At 41.4% G+C, this 20,182-nt stretch overlaps 1 protein-coding gene across 1 annotated transcript in view; it reads left to right on the plus strand.

Annotated features, from left to right (window-relative positions):
- LOC131229376 (methionine--tRNA ligase, chloroplastic/mitochondrial) overlaps positions 1-20,182 on the plus strand; it is a 143,217-nt gene that overhangs the window by 109,725 nt on the left and 13,310 nt on the right. The window contains exon 11 of the mRNA XM_058225317.1: positions 10,833-10,961. Within this exon, the coding sequence (XP_058081300.1) occupies positions 10,833-10,961 (129 nt within the window). The remainder of the gene's footprint in view (positions 1-10,832; positions 10,962-20,182) is intronic.

Raw genomic sequence — 20,182 nt, forward strand, 5'->3', positions numbered from 1 at the left:
GTACAATAACCACTGGTAGAGCTTTTGTCATTCAATTACCTGTTTCAATCATCATCCGATAAGGACATCGAGCCATCATATAGGGTCTACCAAAGGAGGACCCCGACTGCAACCCCAGCTTCACTTTGGATGGAGGCACATCTGAAAGTACGTGCATCTGAAAGACCCCATACTGGGAAGATGCATGTGGACTGTGATCAGATGAGTTTTCGACCATTGGATTGCTGTTGTTAGCCCATCTGACCGTCAGATCATCATTTGCGGGCCATCGGACCGTTGGTCCACTTAGATCTTGGACTACATGGGTCCATAGTGTAGACATTTTAGTTTTATTTATATTTTGAACATTATTGATGGTTTAGGTTAGGATTTGATGTTTCTTTATTACTTATTTTGATTATGCACATTTTTTGTGACTTAAAGGGTATTGTGGTAAATTTTTTAATTGGAAGTGTAAATTGGGTGGTTGGAAAGATGGTGCGAGGTCTGGAGGGTGGTCCTCAACTATCGTCTTCTTCTTTTTTCCAAGGTACGTTTGTATAATTTCTTCTTCCCATCCAAGCCTCAAATCCTCATTCTTTTCTTTTCTTTCCTTCTACCTTTTCTTCTTTTCTTATCTAAAATCCAACCAAACCCATCCAACCCCTGGTCATATGTGCCCTCCATGTGGACATACCCATTTACACGCGCATGCATGTGCGGGCGTGTACCGTTGTCCATGTGGACAGCCCCTGCTGCTCCATTTTCTTCCTTTCCCCCCTTGTTCACTCTACAAAACTCTAGTCATAATCCCTCGTTTCTTTCTCTCTAAACCCTAACCCTAGTTTCTCCCCAAATCATACCCTAATTTTCCTAATTTGGTTCCCTAATCCCCAATTTGATTCCAAAACTCAAAATCACGAATATATTTTAATGTTGAAACGATCTTATGCTAGAACGGGATTCCCACATTTCCTTGGGACCTTTCTTTCCTAATTTTATTTTGATTGAGCATTGTGGAATGATAATTTTGATTGGAAGCAAGCTAGTTAAATCTGAATTTTCTGTTTTGTGGTAGAATGCTTGATTTAATTGTAGTAATCTGAAATTTGGTCTCATCTAGCATATTAACATAGAAAACATTCATCCTGCATCAATTTTGGTATCAGAGCCTAGGTCAAGTGTAGGATAGGTGTTTAACGAAATTCCTAACTTATTGTAGTGCATGTAGGCATCGATAAGTTGCTGAATTTTTTTAACTTAATTTTAAAGTTTCCATATTGCTGGAATTTCCAGATTTTGTGAATTTTAAAGTCTCCGGTTGCTGGATTTTCATTTTTTTGCATCATTAGAAGTGTCCTAGGGCTGTCCATTGGGTTAGAGCATCTAAATTCAACACATATAGTGTAGGTGCATCATATTGTAGTGTCTGGGTATGGAAGTTATCTTTTTTCATCACATAATCCCCGTCCTTGTCTGGTAGTCCTTAGAGTGGCGTCTAGTAGAGTTCTAGTATATGCACACTCGCACAGATCATGGCTTTGGTCTTTCTCCCACTATGAACATGGAACAGCTTGCCGAGGCTATTGAGAACATCAACCGTCGCCTCACAAACATTGAGAATCACAATCAGACCACCACCACCCAACTGACTACAACTCAGCAACGCTTAGCTCAGTTGGAAGCATCCCATCAGGCTAACCCCAACATTGGGGAAGATCGCCATTCTCAAGCTGAGGAACAAGTTGAAGGTGGGTATGATAGGGAAGAGCCTGTTAGAGGACGTGTGAGGTACCAAGGTTTGGGAGTACGCCATGGAGGGATGCATGCCCAGCCACCTTGTAGAGAATTCCAAAATCACTATGATCCTAAGGATAGGGTGATGAAGAGTGTTAAAGTCGACGTTCCTAGTTTTGATGGTCGCTTGGACCCCAAAGTTTTTCTGGACTGGCTAGCAGACATAGACCACTTCGAGCGGTATGAGTGACATGTCTGACCAACGCCGGGTCAGATTCACCAAGATGAAGTTAGTGGGTCAAGCGAAATTGTTTTGGACTAACGTGGAGTGAACCATGGGAAGGGGGAGAAGAGCTAGTTGTACACTGGGTCGAGATGAAAGAGGTCCTGAAGGAAAAGTACCTTTCGCTTTCCTACTGCCAAAAACTTTTGGATCAATGGCAATCTCTAAGCAAGGAACGATGCCCATGACAGATTACATCGCTAAGTTTGATGAGTATATTATGCGATGTAACATCGAGGACCCATTCGTGACCTTATCTCGATTTAGGGTGGGCCTCCAATCCGAGCTTCAGTGTGAACTCTTTCCTCACAATGTAAGGACCATAGAGCATGCCTATTAGATGGTGCAAGAACTGGAGCAGTACGTTAAACCCTAGTTCATGAGGCGGTTTGATACAACTACTTGGCCTACTCCTCACAAAGCCAGGCCAAGTATTAGTAATCAAACCAAGGCCCTCACTGGTATGCAACCTAGTCTTGGAGATGTCAAAGGAAAAGGGGTAGCTAGTACCAGTGCTACGGCTAATGAGCACACCCAATGTTTCAAGTGCTAAGGATACAACCATTTTGCGCACCATTGCCCCACAAAAGAGCGCAGTAAGGCACTTGTCATTGAAGGGATGGATGATGAAGAACAGGGCAAGTATGAAGAGGTAGTGCACGAGCCTGTGGGAGGTGCTAGTGATGAAGAAGTGGTGGAATATGAGACCATGGCACTAGCAGTTGTCAGATGTGCCCTGGCATAGGCTAAGGGTAATGATGATTGGCGCAAGAGTACAATTTTCTATACTTACGCCAAGTGTGGGAAGAAAAACTGCGAAGTGATCATAGATAGTGGAAGTTATTCAAATGTGATCTCCACTAGCACCCTAGATCGCTTAGGGTTGAAAGCTACTCCTCATGTTAAGCCCTATAGAGTTTCTTGGGTAGATAAGACTTTTCTTCTGGTTTTCCAACAATGTCAAGTTCCTATTGAATTTGGATCTTATGAGGACATGCTTTGGTGTGATGTGTTACCTATGGACGTAGGCCACATCATCTTGGGTAGGCCCTGTTTGTTCGATCGTGATATGACAATATTCAGCTGCTCGAATACTTGTTCATTCATACATGAGGGCAAAAAGATCAAGCTGGTCCCTCTTCCACCCAAGAGCGCTACGGAAAAGGAGGTGGACGCTAAGAAAAGCAATCCTAAAGTTTTGAGTCCCAACCTCAGTCTCTACATATTATAAATGCTAGAGAGTTTGAGAAAGAGACTAAAGCGGATTCGGTGGTGTGTGCCCTCGTAGCTAGAGAGGTTAAACCCCAGGTTAGTGTAGGGTTGCCACATGATGTGAGTCCGATTTTCGAGGAATTTAAAGATGTTTTTCCTGATGATTTGTTGGATGAGCTTCCACTCATGAGGTATATACAACATGCCATAGTTTTGGTCCCTGGGTCGACTCTACTGAACATTCCTCACTATTGGATGAATCGTATGGAGCATGCAAAGTTGAAGAAACAAGTAGATGAGCTCCTCAGAAAAGGTTTCATCCAGGAAAGTATGAGTCAATGCGCTGTGCCCGCCCTTCTCATGCCTAAGAAAGATGGCACGTGGCGCATAGACAATCACGCCATTAACAAGATCACGGTCAAGTATCGATTTCCCATACCACGTTTTGACGACATGTTAGATATGATGGCTGGTGCCACAATCTTTTTAAAGATCAACCTCAAAAGTGGGTACCACTAAATATGTATTCGCCCAGGAGACTAATGGAAGATTGCCTTCAAGACGAATGATGGGCTTTATGAGTGGTTGGTCATGCCCTTTGGTTTGACTAACACTTTGAGTATGTTTATGAGGGTGATGACCCAAGTGTTGAGACCCGTCATTGGGAAGTCCCTAGTTGTTTACTTTGATGACATCCTTATTTATAATACCATTAAGAATAACATCTCCATCACTTGAGGCATGTTTGTAGGGTCCTTAGAGCAGAAAAGTTATTTGTGAACCTAAAGAAGTATACGTTCATGTAAGATAGACTCATATTCTTAGGGTTTGTCGTGTCGTCTAATGGCATGTCTGCGGACCCCGAGAAAGTTAAGGCCATAGTGAGTTGGCCTGAACTGCAGAACATTCATGATGTGTGCGACTTTCACGGCTTAGCCACCTTCTATAGGTGGCTTATTAGAGGGTTTAGTTCTATTGTGGCTCAAATTACATATTGAATAAAGAAATGGGAGTTTAAATGGACTAAGGCGGCCTCTAGAACTTTTAAGGAGATTAATGGCAAGATGACAGAGGCTCTCATCATGCGCCTTCCTGACTTTTCTAAAGTCTTTAAAGTTGCGAGTGATGCTTCAACAGTTGGTATAGGTGGAGTTCTTACTCAGGAGGAGCACCCCGTTGCTTATTTTAGTGACAAGTTGAATGAAGCCAAGCAACAGTACTCTACCCATGACAAGGAGTTGTTTGCGGTTGTGCAGTCTTTGCGCCGTTGGTGTCACTATCTTCTACCGCAAGAATTCGTCTCTTTTTCTGACCATGATGCTTTGTGCTATCCTAACTCCCAAAAGAAATTAAACCCAAGTCATGCGAAGTGGGTCCAGTTTCTTCAAAAGTATTCGTTTGTATTAAAGCACAAGGCCGGGGTTGAAAATAAACCATCTGATGCCCCTAGCCGCAGGGTGACGCTACTCTAATCCATGAGTGTTGAGGTCATTGAGTTCGAGCGTTTAAAGGAAGAATATTCTTCGTGCCCGGATTTTGGAGAGGTGCATGCGTCATTGTTAGCAGATCAGGTGAGGGATGATCGTGGGTTTGTCATTATTGACGATTATCTATTTAGCGGTGACAGACTTTGCATTCCTCGTACCTCACTTGGGGATTTTCTAGTCTGGGAGCTTCATTTCGAAGGGGTAGCTGGTCATTTTGGGAGGGATAAGACTATTGCCCTTGTAAAAGATAGGTTTTATTGGCCAAGTCTCAAGAGGGATGTGACCAAGATCATTGGGCAATGTAGGACTTGTCAACTAGCAAAGCAAAGAAGGCAAAGCACAGGGTTACACATGCCTTTGCCAGTACCTCACGCTCTATGGCAGTACATTAGTATGGATTTTGTGCTTGGGGTTCCTAAGACAATCAAGAAGCACAACTCCATTTTTGTCGTGGTGGACCATTTCTCTAAAATGGCCCACTTTCTGTCGTGTTCAAAAACGTTGGACACCTCCAATGTAGCTAAGATTTTCTTTGAGGAGGCGGTTCGTTTGCATGGTCTGTCGAAGACCATAGTGTCTGATAGGGATGTGCGCTTCATGAGTTATTTTTGGAAGACACTTTGGCATATGATGGGCACAAGACTTCAATTCTCTTCAGCTTACCATCCTCTCAAACTGATGGGTAGACGGAAGTAGTCAATAGGAGCCTAGGAAACATGTTGCGTTATTTAGTGGGAGACTGTACTAGGACCTGAGTTGCAGTTTTACTTGTTGTAGAGTTTGCATACAACAATTCAGTAAATAGGTCCATGGGTATAAGTCCATTTGAAGTCGTGCATGGGTGCAAACCTAAGAGCCTATAGATCTCATCCCCATGTCCATCTCACATAGGCCATCTAAGTCAGCTTTTGTATTTGCATAACATATCCATAATTTGCATGTTGAGATCAAAAGAAGGATTAATGTAAGTAACGACAAGTATAAATTCATGCTAATTCTCACTGCAGGTTTAGAGAATTTCAGGTGGGCGATTACGTTATGGTTTGTATATGACTAGAGCGGTCTCCCTAGGGAACCGTAAAAAAGTTACATGCCCGTAGTGTCAGTCCCTATTAAATTTTGCAAAGAATGGGCACTAATGCATATGTGGTGGATATTCTATCTGACATGGGCATTAGTTCCACATTCAAACCCATTATCCCTTCATTTACCTTTTATACCATCTTTACCTGATAGAAGAGAGAAGATTGAGGATGTGTTAGATCACCATGTGGTTTCCAGAAGGAAAGGAGGATTCTAGAAATTCCCTGTCAAATGGAAGGACAGACCGGCATTAGACAACACATGGATTACAGAGGCGGAGTTCCAGAGATTGGATCCTAATCTCCTGGAGCGGTTTCGTAGTTTTGCTTCACTAGCGGCAAATCTTTCTCAGCCAGGGAGGATTGATGAGGTCATCGAGCCATCATATAGGGTATACCAGAGGAGGACCCTGATTGCAGCCCTGGCTTCACTTTGGATGGACGACATCTACATGTGAAGACCCCACATGCATAGTACGTGCATCTGGAAGACCCCATATGCATACTGCGTGCGTCTGGAAGACCCCATACTGGGAAGATGCATGTGGGCTTCGATCAGAGGAGTTTTTGACCATTGGGGCCATTGGCCCATCTAACCGTTAGGTCACATCTGCGGGCCATTGGACCATTGGTCCACCTAGATCTTGGACCACAGGGGTCCATAGTATAGGCACATAATTGAAGGTTTAGATTAGGATTTAATGTTTTTAATTGCTTATTTGGATTATGCACATTTTTTTAAGACTGAAAGGTTTTTATTGTAATTTCTTTTTTTTAAGGGGGGAGGGGGGGGGGGGGGGGACGTCCAACCCTAGCCCATAATTTTGAGAGAAAAAAAAAAGATGAAGAAGAAAGAAGAGATTTCTTTCTTCCTCCTCCTTGCATGTGACTTGCAGGTGAAGTTTTACATCTTTCCAAGGATTGGAAGGTGCGAAGCCCGGAGGGTGATCCTCAACCGTCACCTTCTTCTTTCTTCCAAGGTACGTTTCCATAATTTCTTCTTCCCATACAAACCTTGGATCCCCATTCTTTTCTTCCCTTTCCTTCTTCATTTTCTTCTTTCCTTATCTGAAATCCACCCAAACCCATCCAACCCCTAGTCGTACGGGCCTTCCACGTGGTCATACCCACATACACACGCATGTGTGGGCGTGTACCGCTGTCCACGTGGACAGCCCCTGCTCCTCCCTTTTCTTGCTTTTTCCCCTTTGTCCCCTCTACAAAACCTTAGCCATAATTCCTTTTTTATTTGTCTCTTAACCCTAACCCTAGTTTCTCCCCAATCATAACCCTAATTTTTCTATTTTGGTTCCCTAATCCCCAAGTGATTCCAAAACTCAAAATCAAGAATCTATTTGAATGTTGAAACAATCTTATGCTAGAAGGGGACATCTCGTTGGGATCTTTCTTTCCTAATTTTATTTTGATTGAGCATTGTGGGATGATAATTTTGATTGCAACCAAGCTAGTTAAATATGAATTTTCTGTTCTGTGGTAGAATGTTGGATTTTTTTGCTTGATTTAATTGTAGTAATCTGAAATTTGGTCTCATCTAGCATATTAGCCTAGAAAACATTCATCCTGCATCAACATCATATACTTGATTAAGGTCAGGTGACTATGATCTGAATATAATAGAGTTTACATGGAGCAAACTAATGTTAGCTAAGGATATGATAAACTTCTTCAAGAGCTGAGAGCATGGGGCTTGCATGTTGACTAACCACACTAATTCATATGCAATATCAGGTCGAGTAATTGTCAAATAGATTAGCATGCCTACCAGATGCTTATATGATCCTGGCTCATTGAGGTCTTCAGAACTTTGATCATGGAGACAATGATTGACTTTAATGGGGGAATTTGTTGGTCTTGCACTTAACATGCCAATATTTGTTTGAAGTTTGAGGACCTACTTCCTTTGGAATAAAAAAGAAACTTAAATTCCAAGGAAGTATTTCAGGGGTTCAAGATCTTTGATAACAGAGATACTTCTTAATTATGAGTTGACATTTGGACTAGCCGATATCTTGCGATATTTTCAATATAGCGAGATATAATCTTGTATCATCTGATTTATAGATGTTATCCACAGTATTTTGCAATATTTGTTTCCCCCTATTTTCATATGTGGTAGGCTACAGTACTAAATATTGGCTGATATTATTGGTTGTATAACTGATGCATAGAACACTGCCTGCACATGTCATGACTTCGTGTTTGGATGCATGGATAGGGGTGTCCATGGTTGTGAATTCTCTTTTGGATGACACCTCATGAGTCACAAGAATCTCCTCATTCTTGGAGAGTGTCTCGTAGGAGCATTTATTGAAGAGGTGAGCTATGGCACATGCTACCATGCTACATGTTGACAACATCAAGGACTAGTAATAACTGGGTTGTTAAATGTGAACATGCTCTTTCTAGAAACCGAAGCCATGCATTATTCTTTTGCATCTACTGGAATACAGTTGTAGGAGGATGTGAATTATAGAGCATTTTTCTTTTGGAAGCTTTTGTACATGGGCCACTGAATTTGAGCCTCCCTCGGACAATAGGACATCCAAAATTGCAAACAACCTCATTCAGATGGGAGCCTTTGTCCATTGACAGTGACACAACACTCCCTAGGATGTGTGGAAATGAATTGAGGGATGCACCGTGTTTTATAGGATAGCTATAAGACCAGTCATTGCTATATGCGAGAGAATGTTGACTAGATAGGCAACATGTTCCTAGGATGTGTAGCTGAAATGAGGATGTCGAGATGGATGAGTGGCATGATGAGGAAGGATATAATTAGAAATGATTCCATTAGAGAGAACTTAGTGGTAGCACCAATAGTTAATGAGGGGATGAAGAATTAATGGTTTGGTCATCTGCAATGGAGACCATGAACTGTGCCGGTTAGGGGTGAGTTGATACTAGTTGATGGCTCGAAAAGGTCAATGGGAAGGCCTAAAAGGACACGGGTGGAGGTAGTAAGAAAAAGAATTGATGATCTATGGTCTAACTGAAGTTATGGCCCTTGATAAAGAGAAATAGTAGAAAAGTATTCATGTAGGTGACCCTAATTAGTTGGGATAAGGCTTAGATGATGATGATGACAACCCTGTTCTATGTTTTATTTATTTATTTTTATTTTTGAACAAAATGATCAATTCAAAAAAAAAAAAACGAGCTTTCCCTTAGGTGTGGACATCCACGTCTTAAGTAGGTCTTTCGACGCATCCAAACTCACGAGGAGCTTGTAAATCATCAACAAATGGGCAATTTTCTTCCCCTTTGTTTAAGGCCCAGTTTGTCCCAAGTCCTGGTGGATGTGAAACACAACATTCAAGTCAGTTTGGATCCAAGGAGCATAGCTCATAAACACTACAGTAGTTGGGGGTGGCTTGGTGTCCAGGATTTACGGATGCCTGAGGAGGTTCAATATCTATTGTTGTTCTGTCCTTGAGGAGGTTCACTGTCCCCCATTAAGACGAAGTCAGTAGACCCCTTAGATAATAGCTTGGATACCTCTCAACATTAAGCATGTGATCTGCGAGATCTGACCATATCTCCAATTAATGCAAACAACAAACTGATGGTGATGAGTTAATGAGAATTTAGTAGTAGACGTGAATTAATGCAAGCGGTGGATCAGCGACACGTGGCATGTCCAAGCTGGTAGTGTGAGGTTGTAAGTGGTTGGGTGTGAGGGACCCTTCACTATATATTATATCACATTGACCACCTCCAACTACTACTACCCCAAGCATTTACCAAGGCAGCAAGGCCTGAGCTGAGACTAGACTTTCCAGAAGTTCCACTATGGTACACTTTTGTCCAAGAGGTCTGCCTCCATTTGAGTCCTTGTAGTCTCAGTCACTTAATGAGTCACGATTACCCTGCATGCGCTGACCCAACCACCTTGTTTCTTTCCTCGTGTCCTCTGGCTGAAGAACAAGGATTTCAATGAGGTATTGGTCGGTGCATTGGCCAGGTCCAAAACAATACCATACGGGGCGTATCGTACCAAATTGGACAATATGGGCCTGTATCATCTGGAATTTTTTTTCTTTGCTTAAAGAATTTTGATTAGGAAAGTAGGAAAAAATGTAAAACATTGGAATTTATCTTTTTTTAATGTTTAACGTACCCAATGGTTCATCTTTCAATTTAAAAAATAAAAATAAAAATGTACCCAATGGTATATCAGACCATTATTTGATAAGAATATTGCTTGCAGGCTTGACCTGCTCAAAGTCAACCACATAGGCCATAACCAAACACAAATCAAGCACGTTATAGTGGAAAAAAAAAAGAAGAAAAAAAGACGAATAAATAACCAAAAGCAAAAGAAGATAGTTTTTCCCTTTCTCTAAAAGGCCTAGAACTAGTATAAAGCTTTTAAGCTTCCTCCATGGTGGAAATGAAGAGACGAGAAAAAACAAAGACTGAAGAAAAAGTGGTTTTTTTTTTTTTTTTTTAACCCCCCCCCCCCCCTTTTATTGCCTTATCGGTCTGTACCGTTCCTATATAGATGCCAATACGGGGTGTATCGGTATGTATCAGCTGATACAATCCGTTTTTTTTTTTTTTTTTATTGAAACTTACTGATTCAACCCTGTTTTGTGTAATGGAGGTGGCATATGGCTGTGTCATAGCTAATTTTCAATACCATGCTGTAGAAAGCTTCTAGCTTCTACCCTTATGGCCAATTGGGTTTAGCTTGTTTAGTGGAAATAATGGATCCCATCACTTATATATAAACCTGTCTTGAGACATGGTGTTTATAATTAAATATGAAATTAATATGAAATGTGCAACTTTCAGTTCATTTCAATGCTTCCTCTACTACCCTTGCTCCAGGCACCCATACACTGTTGGTAGTTGGAACCTTTCTTGCCATGTACCTGTCAAACCGTATGGTGCAACAACCATCCATTGATCTCTATTTATTGTTTGCTTGATATGATACTGCAAAATGTCAAGCATGAGGGAAGATTAGTGTGAATCGTGTGTTTGATGTTGTTCATGGACTAAATGTCTCACTTCTCTTATCTGCAGGATCTTGTGATTATATTGGAAACAATGAGGATTATAGCGATTGCCTTATCTCCAGTTTCTCCGAGTTTTTGTTCGAGGATTTATTCACAACTTGGCTATTCAAAGGATCAGTTTGAGGCAGTGACATGGGTAGATTTCTCCCTATTATTTATGTCTTTGTTCCTCTCTACTATCCATGTTTTGTTTTCTGTTTTCTTTTTTTAGCTTTTTTATTAATTTTGTTTGCTAATATGCTGTCTTTGATACCACTTGTGGTCTTCCATATGTGATTAATGGCAGCATTGAAAAAATGCTTATATGTAGCTACATGCTTGATCTCAGTTTACTTATCTTCAAAATGTCAACAAATTAATGGTGTGGTTGGATGCAAATATTCAACAGAGTTTTTATTATTCATCTATTGAAGTGAACATAACCAAATGTTGACTTTCTTGGCATTCATATTGAGGTCATGGGTTCCAAATTGCAACTGTGATCCTTTCTAGTTGGGCTTGAAATGCAACTGCAATTTTACTAAGGGATGAGTGCTCATTTTGATACTAGGTAGCATCATTATCTTATGTAATTTTAGAAAATGATACCTACTCTTACATAATATCAGGAAAAAAAAAAAAACTATGCATTTTATGAAATCTGTTAAAGTCCCTTGATATTCATTGATATGCCATCCTCTAACGGCTCGAGCTTTTAGAGCAAGTGGTTATTTGGCATGGTATAAGAGCGGAAGGTCTCGTGTTCGAATCCCGAGAGTAGCAAATATGCCTCCCTAATATATTCTCTCACGGGGGGCCATTTATGGTGTGAGTTGTGAGTGTCCCTCCGCCCTTCCCAGTATGTTCCCATGCGTAGTTCCACCCTGCATGTGCGGGCGAGTGGTAAAGTCCCTTCATTTACATTGATACACCATCCTCTAACAGCTCGAGCTTTTAGAGCAAGTGGTTATTTGACATGGTATCAGAGCGAAAGGTTTGTGTTCAAATGCCGTCGTTTTTGGTGTGAGTTGTGAATGTCCCTCTACCCTTTCCTAGTATGTTCCCGTGCGGAGTTCCACCTCGCATGTACGGGGGAGTGTTAAAGTCCCCTGATATACATTGATATGCCATCCTCTAACGACTCAAGCTTTTAGAGCAAGTGGTTGTTTGACAAAATCCATTTCATTTTCTTAGCAATACCATGTTAGAGCTAATGTATAGAATTTGGGATGGGTTTTTTGCTAAATTCGGGTAGCTTGAGGGCAAAGACCATGGTACAACCCCTTGGATCCTGGGTGCATAGAGACACATTGCACCACCCTATAGGACCTTGGGGTGGGTGGGTTGGTAATTTTGAGAACCCTTGAGGATAAAGGTGCATGGGCTGATCAAATGGGGCACGGCACAAGCGTGCATGGATGGTGGGCCCGCCCCTCCCTTCCATTCCATCAATGCAGCCCGAGAAAGAAAGCTCCTCCAAGCAAATTCATGGTCCAATCAGCCCATCTCGTTTCCTGCCCATTTATGTTACGCCATGCTTGGAGTACACTCAAGGAAGACTGAAATACAATAGAACTGCCTTAACTGGAATTTGAGGCGCCTTAGACAGAGCCTAAAATCCCCAAGAGAGGATCTCTCAAGGAGCTCAGGTATGTGGAGGGGGGGACTTTCCCCCGTGAGATTTTTATCGTATATGGCTCCTCCCTTCTGTGCATAGTAATAAGGGGAATTATCCATGGAAAAAAAAGATTGAACTATTTTTATTATGAACTGACAGGGACAGGCATTTTTACAGAAATCTCTAGGCGGTGTGATTAGGTTACTGAGAAAAGTCGACACGGGGAAATGATGTCTTTTTTTCATCATGTGTGGGTGGAAATCTAATTTGGTGCACTCTGCTCAATCAGTTGCTAACATGTGGACATGGAATTTTGATTTCCATGTTCATGGTTTTTTTTCCCTGAAAAAGCAAACAGGGATGGGATCGGGCTGCATTGTGAATGGGTCCCACTCCCACCTTCTTATTGCATCATGATTATGGTGTGCAAAAATGGTTATGTAATGGCCATAATAGTGGGCACTGTTACATGTTACAGGGCCATAATGGCAGTTACAGAAAAAGGCCTGTTACAGGTTCTCTCTTTTCTTTTTCTTTTTTCTTTTTTTCCTTGCAAAAACAAAGGCCATTGCGGCATGTATCTTAACAGTAACAGCAGTGGCCATTATGGCCACCATTACCATTACTGAATACCTTCGTCATGATAGGCCTTTTGGTGTGGAATTGTATTTGGATTGGGCTAACGGTTGTGATCCTTGTGAAGTAAGAGTTGAAGAAGCTGGCCCTCCTGATCTGATCTGATCTGTTGGTCAGGTGGGGTGTCTATATGTGCTGCATGAGGAGTTCCACTATCACTGACTAACACTGTAGGTGAGACTCAAGACTTTCTCAATGATCAAGTGGTATCTACATGAGATGGATGGCATTGGAGTTCCTTTTGAAGTTAAGTGTCATCCTTCGTCTGATTGCTCTTGGATTACCTGAGAAGATTCTGTGCAACTGAACCTGGATCTTCATGAATGTTGTCTCAATTCCTTTCCAGAGACCAATACTTTCAAGGTGGGGGAAATTGATGCAATTTGGCATACAGTCCAGCTGTACAAGAGAAACACTAAGAAGAATGGGACCCATGATCATGGAGGTTGGTCATTGGGTCCAAATTATGTGGGCCTATGTGCATATATCATGTGGCACACATGCACACATGTATTATGCATGATCCAGTCTCCAGGTAGTACATTCTGCCAAATCTATCCATATGGTCTGAGTCCAGCTGAGCATACAACTGGAAGACAGTCCATATGTATGGTTATATTTTTATTTTTAGTTCTGATATTTTTCTTGGTTACTTGGTTAGGAACTAATCATGATTTATTTTAGGTAGTATCTTTGGTTATTTGGAAACGTCGCTCTATTAGGAGTTCTTGTACTGACCATATGTGCCTTCGGCATTGACTAAGAACCTTAAGAGTTTCTTCATTTCTTGAGATTGTAAAAAAGATTTTTCATAGTGAGTTTTAGTTTCTTCTTTTCTTGAGATTGTAGAAAAGATTGTTTGCAATGAGTTTTTTTTTTTTCTCAAATATGAGGGTGAGGTCATCCTTTAAAACACTGGTGAGATTATCTAATGCTCCTGTTCATTGATTTTACAATCCATCTTGTGTGAACAACATCATAGGTACTTGTATATGCTAAACATCTTGTATTATTCATGATACAATACCGAACTTGTACGATATACTCTAGGATAACTCGTCGGAAATGTTTTAAGTTATTCCTATTGTGTTAGATTCCTTGTGAAACTTCAAAAACAAATAAATAAATTAATTAATTAATTAATTAATTTATTCATAGGCTATTTGGGCAACACATGCCTAAAATGGTGTTCGGCTTTGTTGAACGGCATTTTACTTGAAAACTGGCTTTTTTGGCATGTTTGAATGACTCCCTTCACGAATGACGAATCAAAGTTTAATTTCTGTTTGCACTGACCAGGGTGGTAAAGCCCCATTTCTACTGTCAAAAATCGTATTTTTGGATTATGCGAGCAAGCAAGCATGTGGTTCTTTTTGCCTCTAACATGACTAAGGATTGCTAGCATGTGTCACCCTATTGGGGCGGACATGCTGAGATGGTCCGATGATTTGAACTATTCATGTTCTTGGTGCTTATGTAATTTGTGGTCCAATAACCACATTGTTGGGTGTAGGTGGACGATGTAGCGGGTTACATTTATAGTATCACTATCACGGATCAAGCTTTGCGATTACATGAATGTATCAAGGTGCTAAAACATGGAAATCAGCGGCCCGCTCAAATCAACCACAATAGAGGAGGATGAGCCAATTCACTTACCTGATTTGGTGGCGTTGATAGTATGCTGATTACGTGACCTCAAGCAAGTATGAGAGTGGGCTCTTCTCTTCTCTGCGTTGCTGCACGCACATGCACACCACCTTTTACCTCTCCCTTCCCTTCCCTCTCTTTTTTCCTCTATTCTTCTCTCTTTTCTCTCTTCTTTCCTCTCTCCCTTGTGTTGCAATCTCATCCCTCCCTTCTGGCCTTAAAGAGGGGAGGGATGGGAGAGGCTCATGCTGATGGAAGAGAGGCAATTGAAGAGGTGGCTGTAGAGCTAGCACGTGTGGGTTGCCACATCCTGACACGTGTTAGCTACATGTCACACATGCACGCTTCCAACATCTCCCACTCAACCCAGTTGTGAGGAATGCATTGCTCTGGGGCCCACTCTGACAAGATTGATCGACATCACATATCAAAAGTAAGAATAACGGAAGTGGGACAAACTAGGATTCCAATGTCTCTATACATAGGTGTTTGTAGCTAAGCAACCATCATACTAGAGAACCTCCCACGCTCTCTATGGCTTTCTCTAAACTCGCATGACCACACTGAATGGAGACAATCCTCGATCTAGGATTGCTCTAACAACATACACACTTATCCTCTTATGGAGTTTAGATCATAAATCGTTTTGCACATGTTCTTTAAAGTTTCAAGTTAATAAATTATTTACATATAATTTTGCCAAATAGTTTACAAATCATCACCATAAAATTCAATAATGTTGTGATAGATAAGTCTCAAAGTGCGTAATCATGGTCTTAGGAAGTTGGTGTCACTACCAAATGGGGTCTTTCTCACCTAACTATGCAATTCAAATTCGACTAGAGTTACTTTATTAGCAGTATATTCTGGCCAAATCAATCGTGACCATTGTACTATACGCTAAAGTAACAATACTCAATCTCATCCTCCTTTATGCAAAAGGGATAGATGGGGGCACAAGGGTCACCTACAAGACCAACCTATTTGCACAATGCACTGATTAGGTCGAATTAGGCACCAATAGGTAAATCGGTCCTGAAGCGGAGTCCAACTCAATGCTCTAAGCATGTGGTTACTCACCCACACCACAAAGTAGATATTACTAGGCATACGTTAGGTCTATAATGTGCAGGTCCCACCTAAAGTGCGTGAGTATTGGCTCAATAATTCCTAACATTCCAATCCTAAGAAGAGAAGTATTGGTCTTAACTGCCAATTTAAACTAAGAAGGTAATTAACACTAAGGTGATGCAGGACATGAAATTCAAGTATGATGTGCAAGATTTTCAGGCTTTATATCACATTAGTCCATAAACAATTACACAAAATTCCACATCCCACACAAAAGTTCAAACACTCGATCCAGGGGAATCTTATGGGGATCCAGGCCTACGAATGCTAGGGCCGGATCAATTAAAATTATAGACCAAATAAGAATCAAAGGAAGGTAAATTCATCCACACATGCACAAAAATAATTCCCCAATCCAAGGGATTCAGAAATTTCAATTCGAGGAACGCTATGGTTGAAGAAAGGGCATAAAATTGGGGATTTGAGTAATTTAGGGTTAGGTTTAGGGATTTTGGGTGAAAGAGGAGTGAAAGAGAGGAGAGAGATGAACCAAAGAAGTGTCGCACGTGTGGATAGCAGCAATGGCCCAGACGCACGTGCGTGTGATCCCGGCCGCACGTTTGTGGCTCTTACTATTCAAATAAAGGCCACCTTGGCCCTGGTCGACTAGGGATGGACTCCAAAACCTCCAAATCTCAACTCGATCCAATGCACAGTTTGTGTGTGATGCTCCGCCGAAGTTTCAGCCCTCTGCAGGGCCAGATTCTAGAAATCTGCTGTAGAGAGAAATACCTGCAAATATTGATGGATTTGCAGATGGAATGCTTGTAGGAGGAAAGAAATATGGATGGAAGAAGGTGGGGGCGAATCGGGATAGGTGTGGGTTTACACCACAGTAGACAGCCCTTTAAGGAAGGGAAGGTTTCGCAACCAATTGAATCTCCACAACTTGGGAATTTAGAGGAGCAGAAAAACGCAGCAATTTGATTAATTTTCATTGAGAAAAAAATACAAGGGGTGCCTATTTATAATAAAACCATATACCCCAAAACTCGCATCATGTGCGCAACCTATTACTTGGAGACAAAGTAATAAAAAATAACAACTAATCAAAACAATCTAAACCGTCCATGATATTCCTAAGAACAATAATAAGCAAAACCAAAAGTACTAGATTAATTAGAATAGTGAGTCACGATCATGAGAACCCATGGTGGGGTTCACATGACTATCGGGTCCACTCTAATGAACTAAAACGCAATCCTCTAACTAGGAGGCCCTCCCTGAACGTCGTCATCGATCCAGATCGATGGTGCGGCCCTCCTTGCATATGTGCGTAAGAGGGGGGGGCGGCGTGATGTCCCCATCATAACGCTTCCAAGCCAATAGTGGGTCCAATCACATAGACTACACAAGATATACCAATTACGCAACTAGTCTATAAATGAGTGTACATGTGTGTGGGATGTGCTAACTATTCTAATCCTAGCATTCAACTAAACAATCACATAAGCATAATTAGAAGTGTACTCATTTGATAATCCCAAATACAAGCATGTATAGTGGTTCGTTTTCCCTACTCTACTCCCGGCAGACACTCTCCCTGGGTGTACTGGTATTAACTATCAGATGTTTTAAATCGGGTTCACATCTAACCTATACAAGCGTACACTCCCGCCGGATGCCTACACAAGGACTTACCCACGTACTCGCCCGTGTTGGTGCCCTACGCAAGGACTTCCCACGTACACACCTGTGTTGGTGGCCTACACAAGGACTTACCCATATGCACACCATGTTGGTGGCCTACTTGAGGACTTACACACGTACTCACCTGTGTCGGTGGCGATATGGTCCTACGTAAGTTTGGGTTACAAACTCTACACTCAATCCTACACAAGGAAGAAGTGTGTGGACTCTTACAATTGATAACTTGTCAGATTGAGCCCCTTTTGTAGCACCTTCTTGGGTTGCTTGATTGATGCTCTCCCGTGCTTCAATCAACTCCCCTTTTGCTCCCCCGATCGCTGATATCGATGCTTGCCGATGCCTCAACTCCAAGATCAAACACCTTGCATGCAATTCTCCATTGAGGTGACCAAGGTGATGGGAGGAAGGTGAAATATCCTACAACTAATGGAAATGTTTTAATCATAGAGGATTCACCTAGATGAGTGTTCTAGATGGTTTAGACGAAGGATTTTCCAATAAGCTTGGGTCTAATCTGTAGACCAAGGTGGAGATTGAGTTCATCTTTAACATCGAGGTTGGAATCCTCATTAGAGTGGTTAAGCTTAAGAAGATGAATACAAACTAAAGGCTAGGAATGTGGGATATGAGTGGGGAGTGTCTTATGCTTCTATTACATCAAAAATCCATCAGAAAGCCCAAATATTGAATGTCCTATATACAGTAACCAAGTTTCAACAAAAAAAAAGGGGGGGGCAAATTCGACTCTTGTCGATCAATTGATCGAGCTGTCAATCGATCGAACTTAACTCGAATTTGGCCAGATATGTCGCTGGATAGTTTTGGCCTTGTTCGATCGCTCAAGCCCAATCGACTAAGATCGATTGAGGATCGCTCGATGGCTTCGAATTTGTCCAGATATGTCAGTGGACAGTTTTGGCCCTGTTCAATAACTCGAGCCCGAGATTGATCGATGGCTATTGTTTGGGCAGTTTGTTTTACAGCAGCCCACACTTCTTTTAACTTTACATATAATGTTCCAATTGGGCTTTTAAAGCTAAGGGATGATCACCAAGGGTTTACCTATTTAGTTTAGGATCACATAGAGCTATGAGTTGTTTTGGTTAAGGGTTAAGGTCGCCAAGGCACCGCACATACCTGCTCTTTTCTCCTTGATGCTCCATTTCCACTCGTGTCTTCGGTCTTCAGCTTCCAAGGGCTAACCAACTTCCTGACACATGGACTCGGGTGATTGACAAACAAGGTGTACAAATAAGTGCACTAACAATCTCCCCCTTTATCAATTACGTGTCAAAAACCTAACTTAGACTATGTCATGGTCTATACCAATGACATGCGAAAACAACTCAAAATAGTACATGTTATATTACAAAAGATCTACAACTCGATACAAACTAGACATGTAACGCTTGCATTGCTCCCCCTACCTTCATCAATTCCTGCAACAACAAACAAATCTTGTAAAACAAAATTTAACTTGTTTTGGTGGGACTTGATTTTTCTCTCCTTTTTGCCAGTATTTGACGGAGTTAATTCCATGAATATACCAATAAAACGTAAAATTAAAAGAAACTCTATAAGTCATACATGTTATTATATGCATTTACTAACATGAGATTAAATGATGCATATAAACATTAAAAGCAAGGAACATGCTTATTATGGTCATTCAAGAGATGTACTAATAAAAATAGGAATGACCAATGGTAGTCTAAGCTACAAATATATAATACCAAAAGTAAGCAACATTAAAGCTTAAACTATCAAGATGAATGAGGCTGAATCCTCAAATTTAACTATTAAGCACAAATGAGGCTAAAATCCTCTGATTTAACTATAAGCTCACAATGAGGCTATAATCCTCTGATTTACCATTCCCGCCCATAGGGACCTTCTAATGTCACCTATCTAAGGTGTTGAGGTCTTCTAATTCTCTGGGGAGGAAAATGGTGTTGGAGGCCCTTAAGACACGTAAGTGGCTAAGGTCTTCAACACTAGAGGAGTCTCCTTAATCAGATTCAAACTCCTCCGTATCATCCCATGTTGTCGTCATATCCTTGCCTTTGGATCTTACTTTGTTAGCACAATCAGTGACATCATGTCCATAACCCTCTATTTCGACAAAAAACGAATGTATTTCGATAAGGGAATTATCATTCAATAATAACGAAGAAAATAAAAGAACATTCATCATCATAGATTTCATTAATTCTGAGTTCACATTACATCCTCGTGTTTCCCTTGATTTTGAAACAAAGTACAGTGAATTAATGCAATGAAAGAAAGGAAAATCAATTCAATAGCGATTTCGGCAGCATTTAGGCGTATTTGGTGTCCGTCAGAGCGACAGAGGGGTTGTGCGGGTCCAAGATCCCTTGCTTCAAGCCGACATTCCAGAGGTATATACATCGGAAATCAAATTGCGAAGGAAACCCACAAAACTTCAAAGCACAGGGCTGTGGAGGCCTTTTATTGCGCGGGCGCGCAACAGGCACGGCGTCTTCCCAATACTTACTCCTCTCTCTCTTGCTTTCTCCTTGCTTCTGGCACCTCTCTGAAACTTCTAATGATCCAAATGAGAGGGGGATGGGGTATTTATAGGCTTTCACACGTGTGAAGCCTCAATCTAGGTGCCACTGGCCCCATTGCCTACAACAGAACCTCCACACAATAGGACTTCTGCGCAACAGGTC

Source organism: Magnolia sinica, chromosome 16, assembly GCF_029962835.1.
Source record: "Magnolia sinica isolate HGM2019 chromosome 16, MsV1, whole genome shotgun sequence".
In the NCBI taxonomy this organism is placed as follows: domain Eukaryota; kingdom Viridiplantae; phylum Streptophyta; class Magnoliopsida; order Magnoliales; family Magnoliaceae; genus Magnolia; species Magnolia sinica.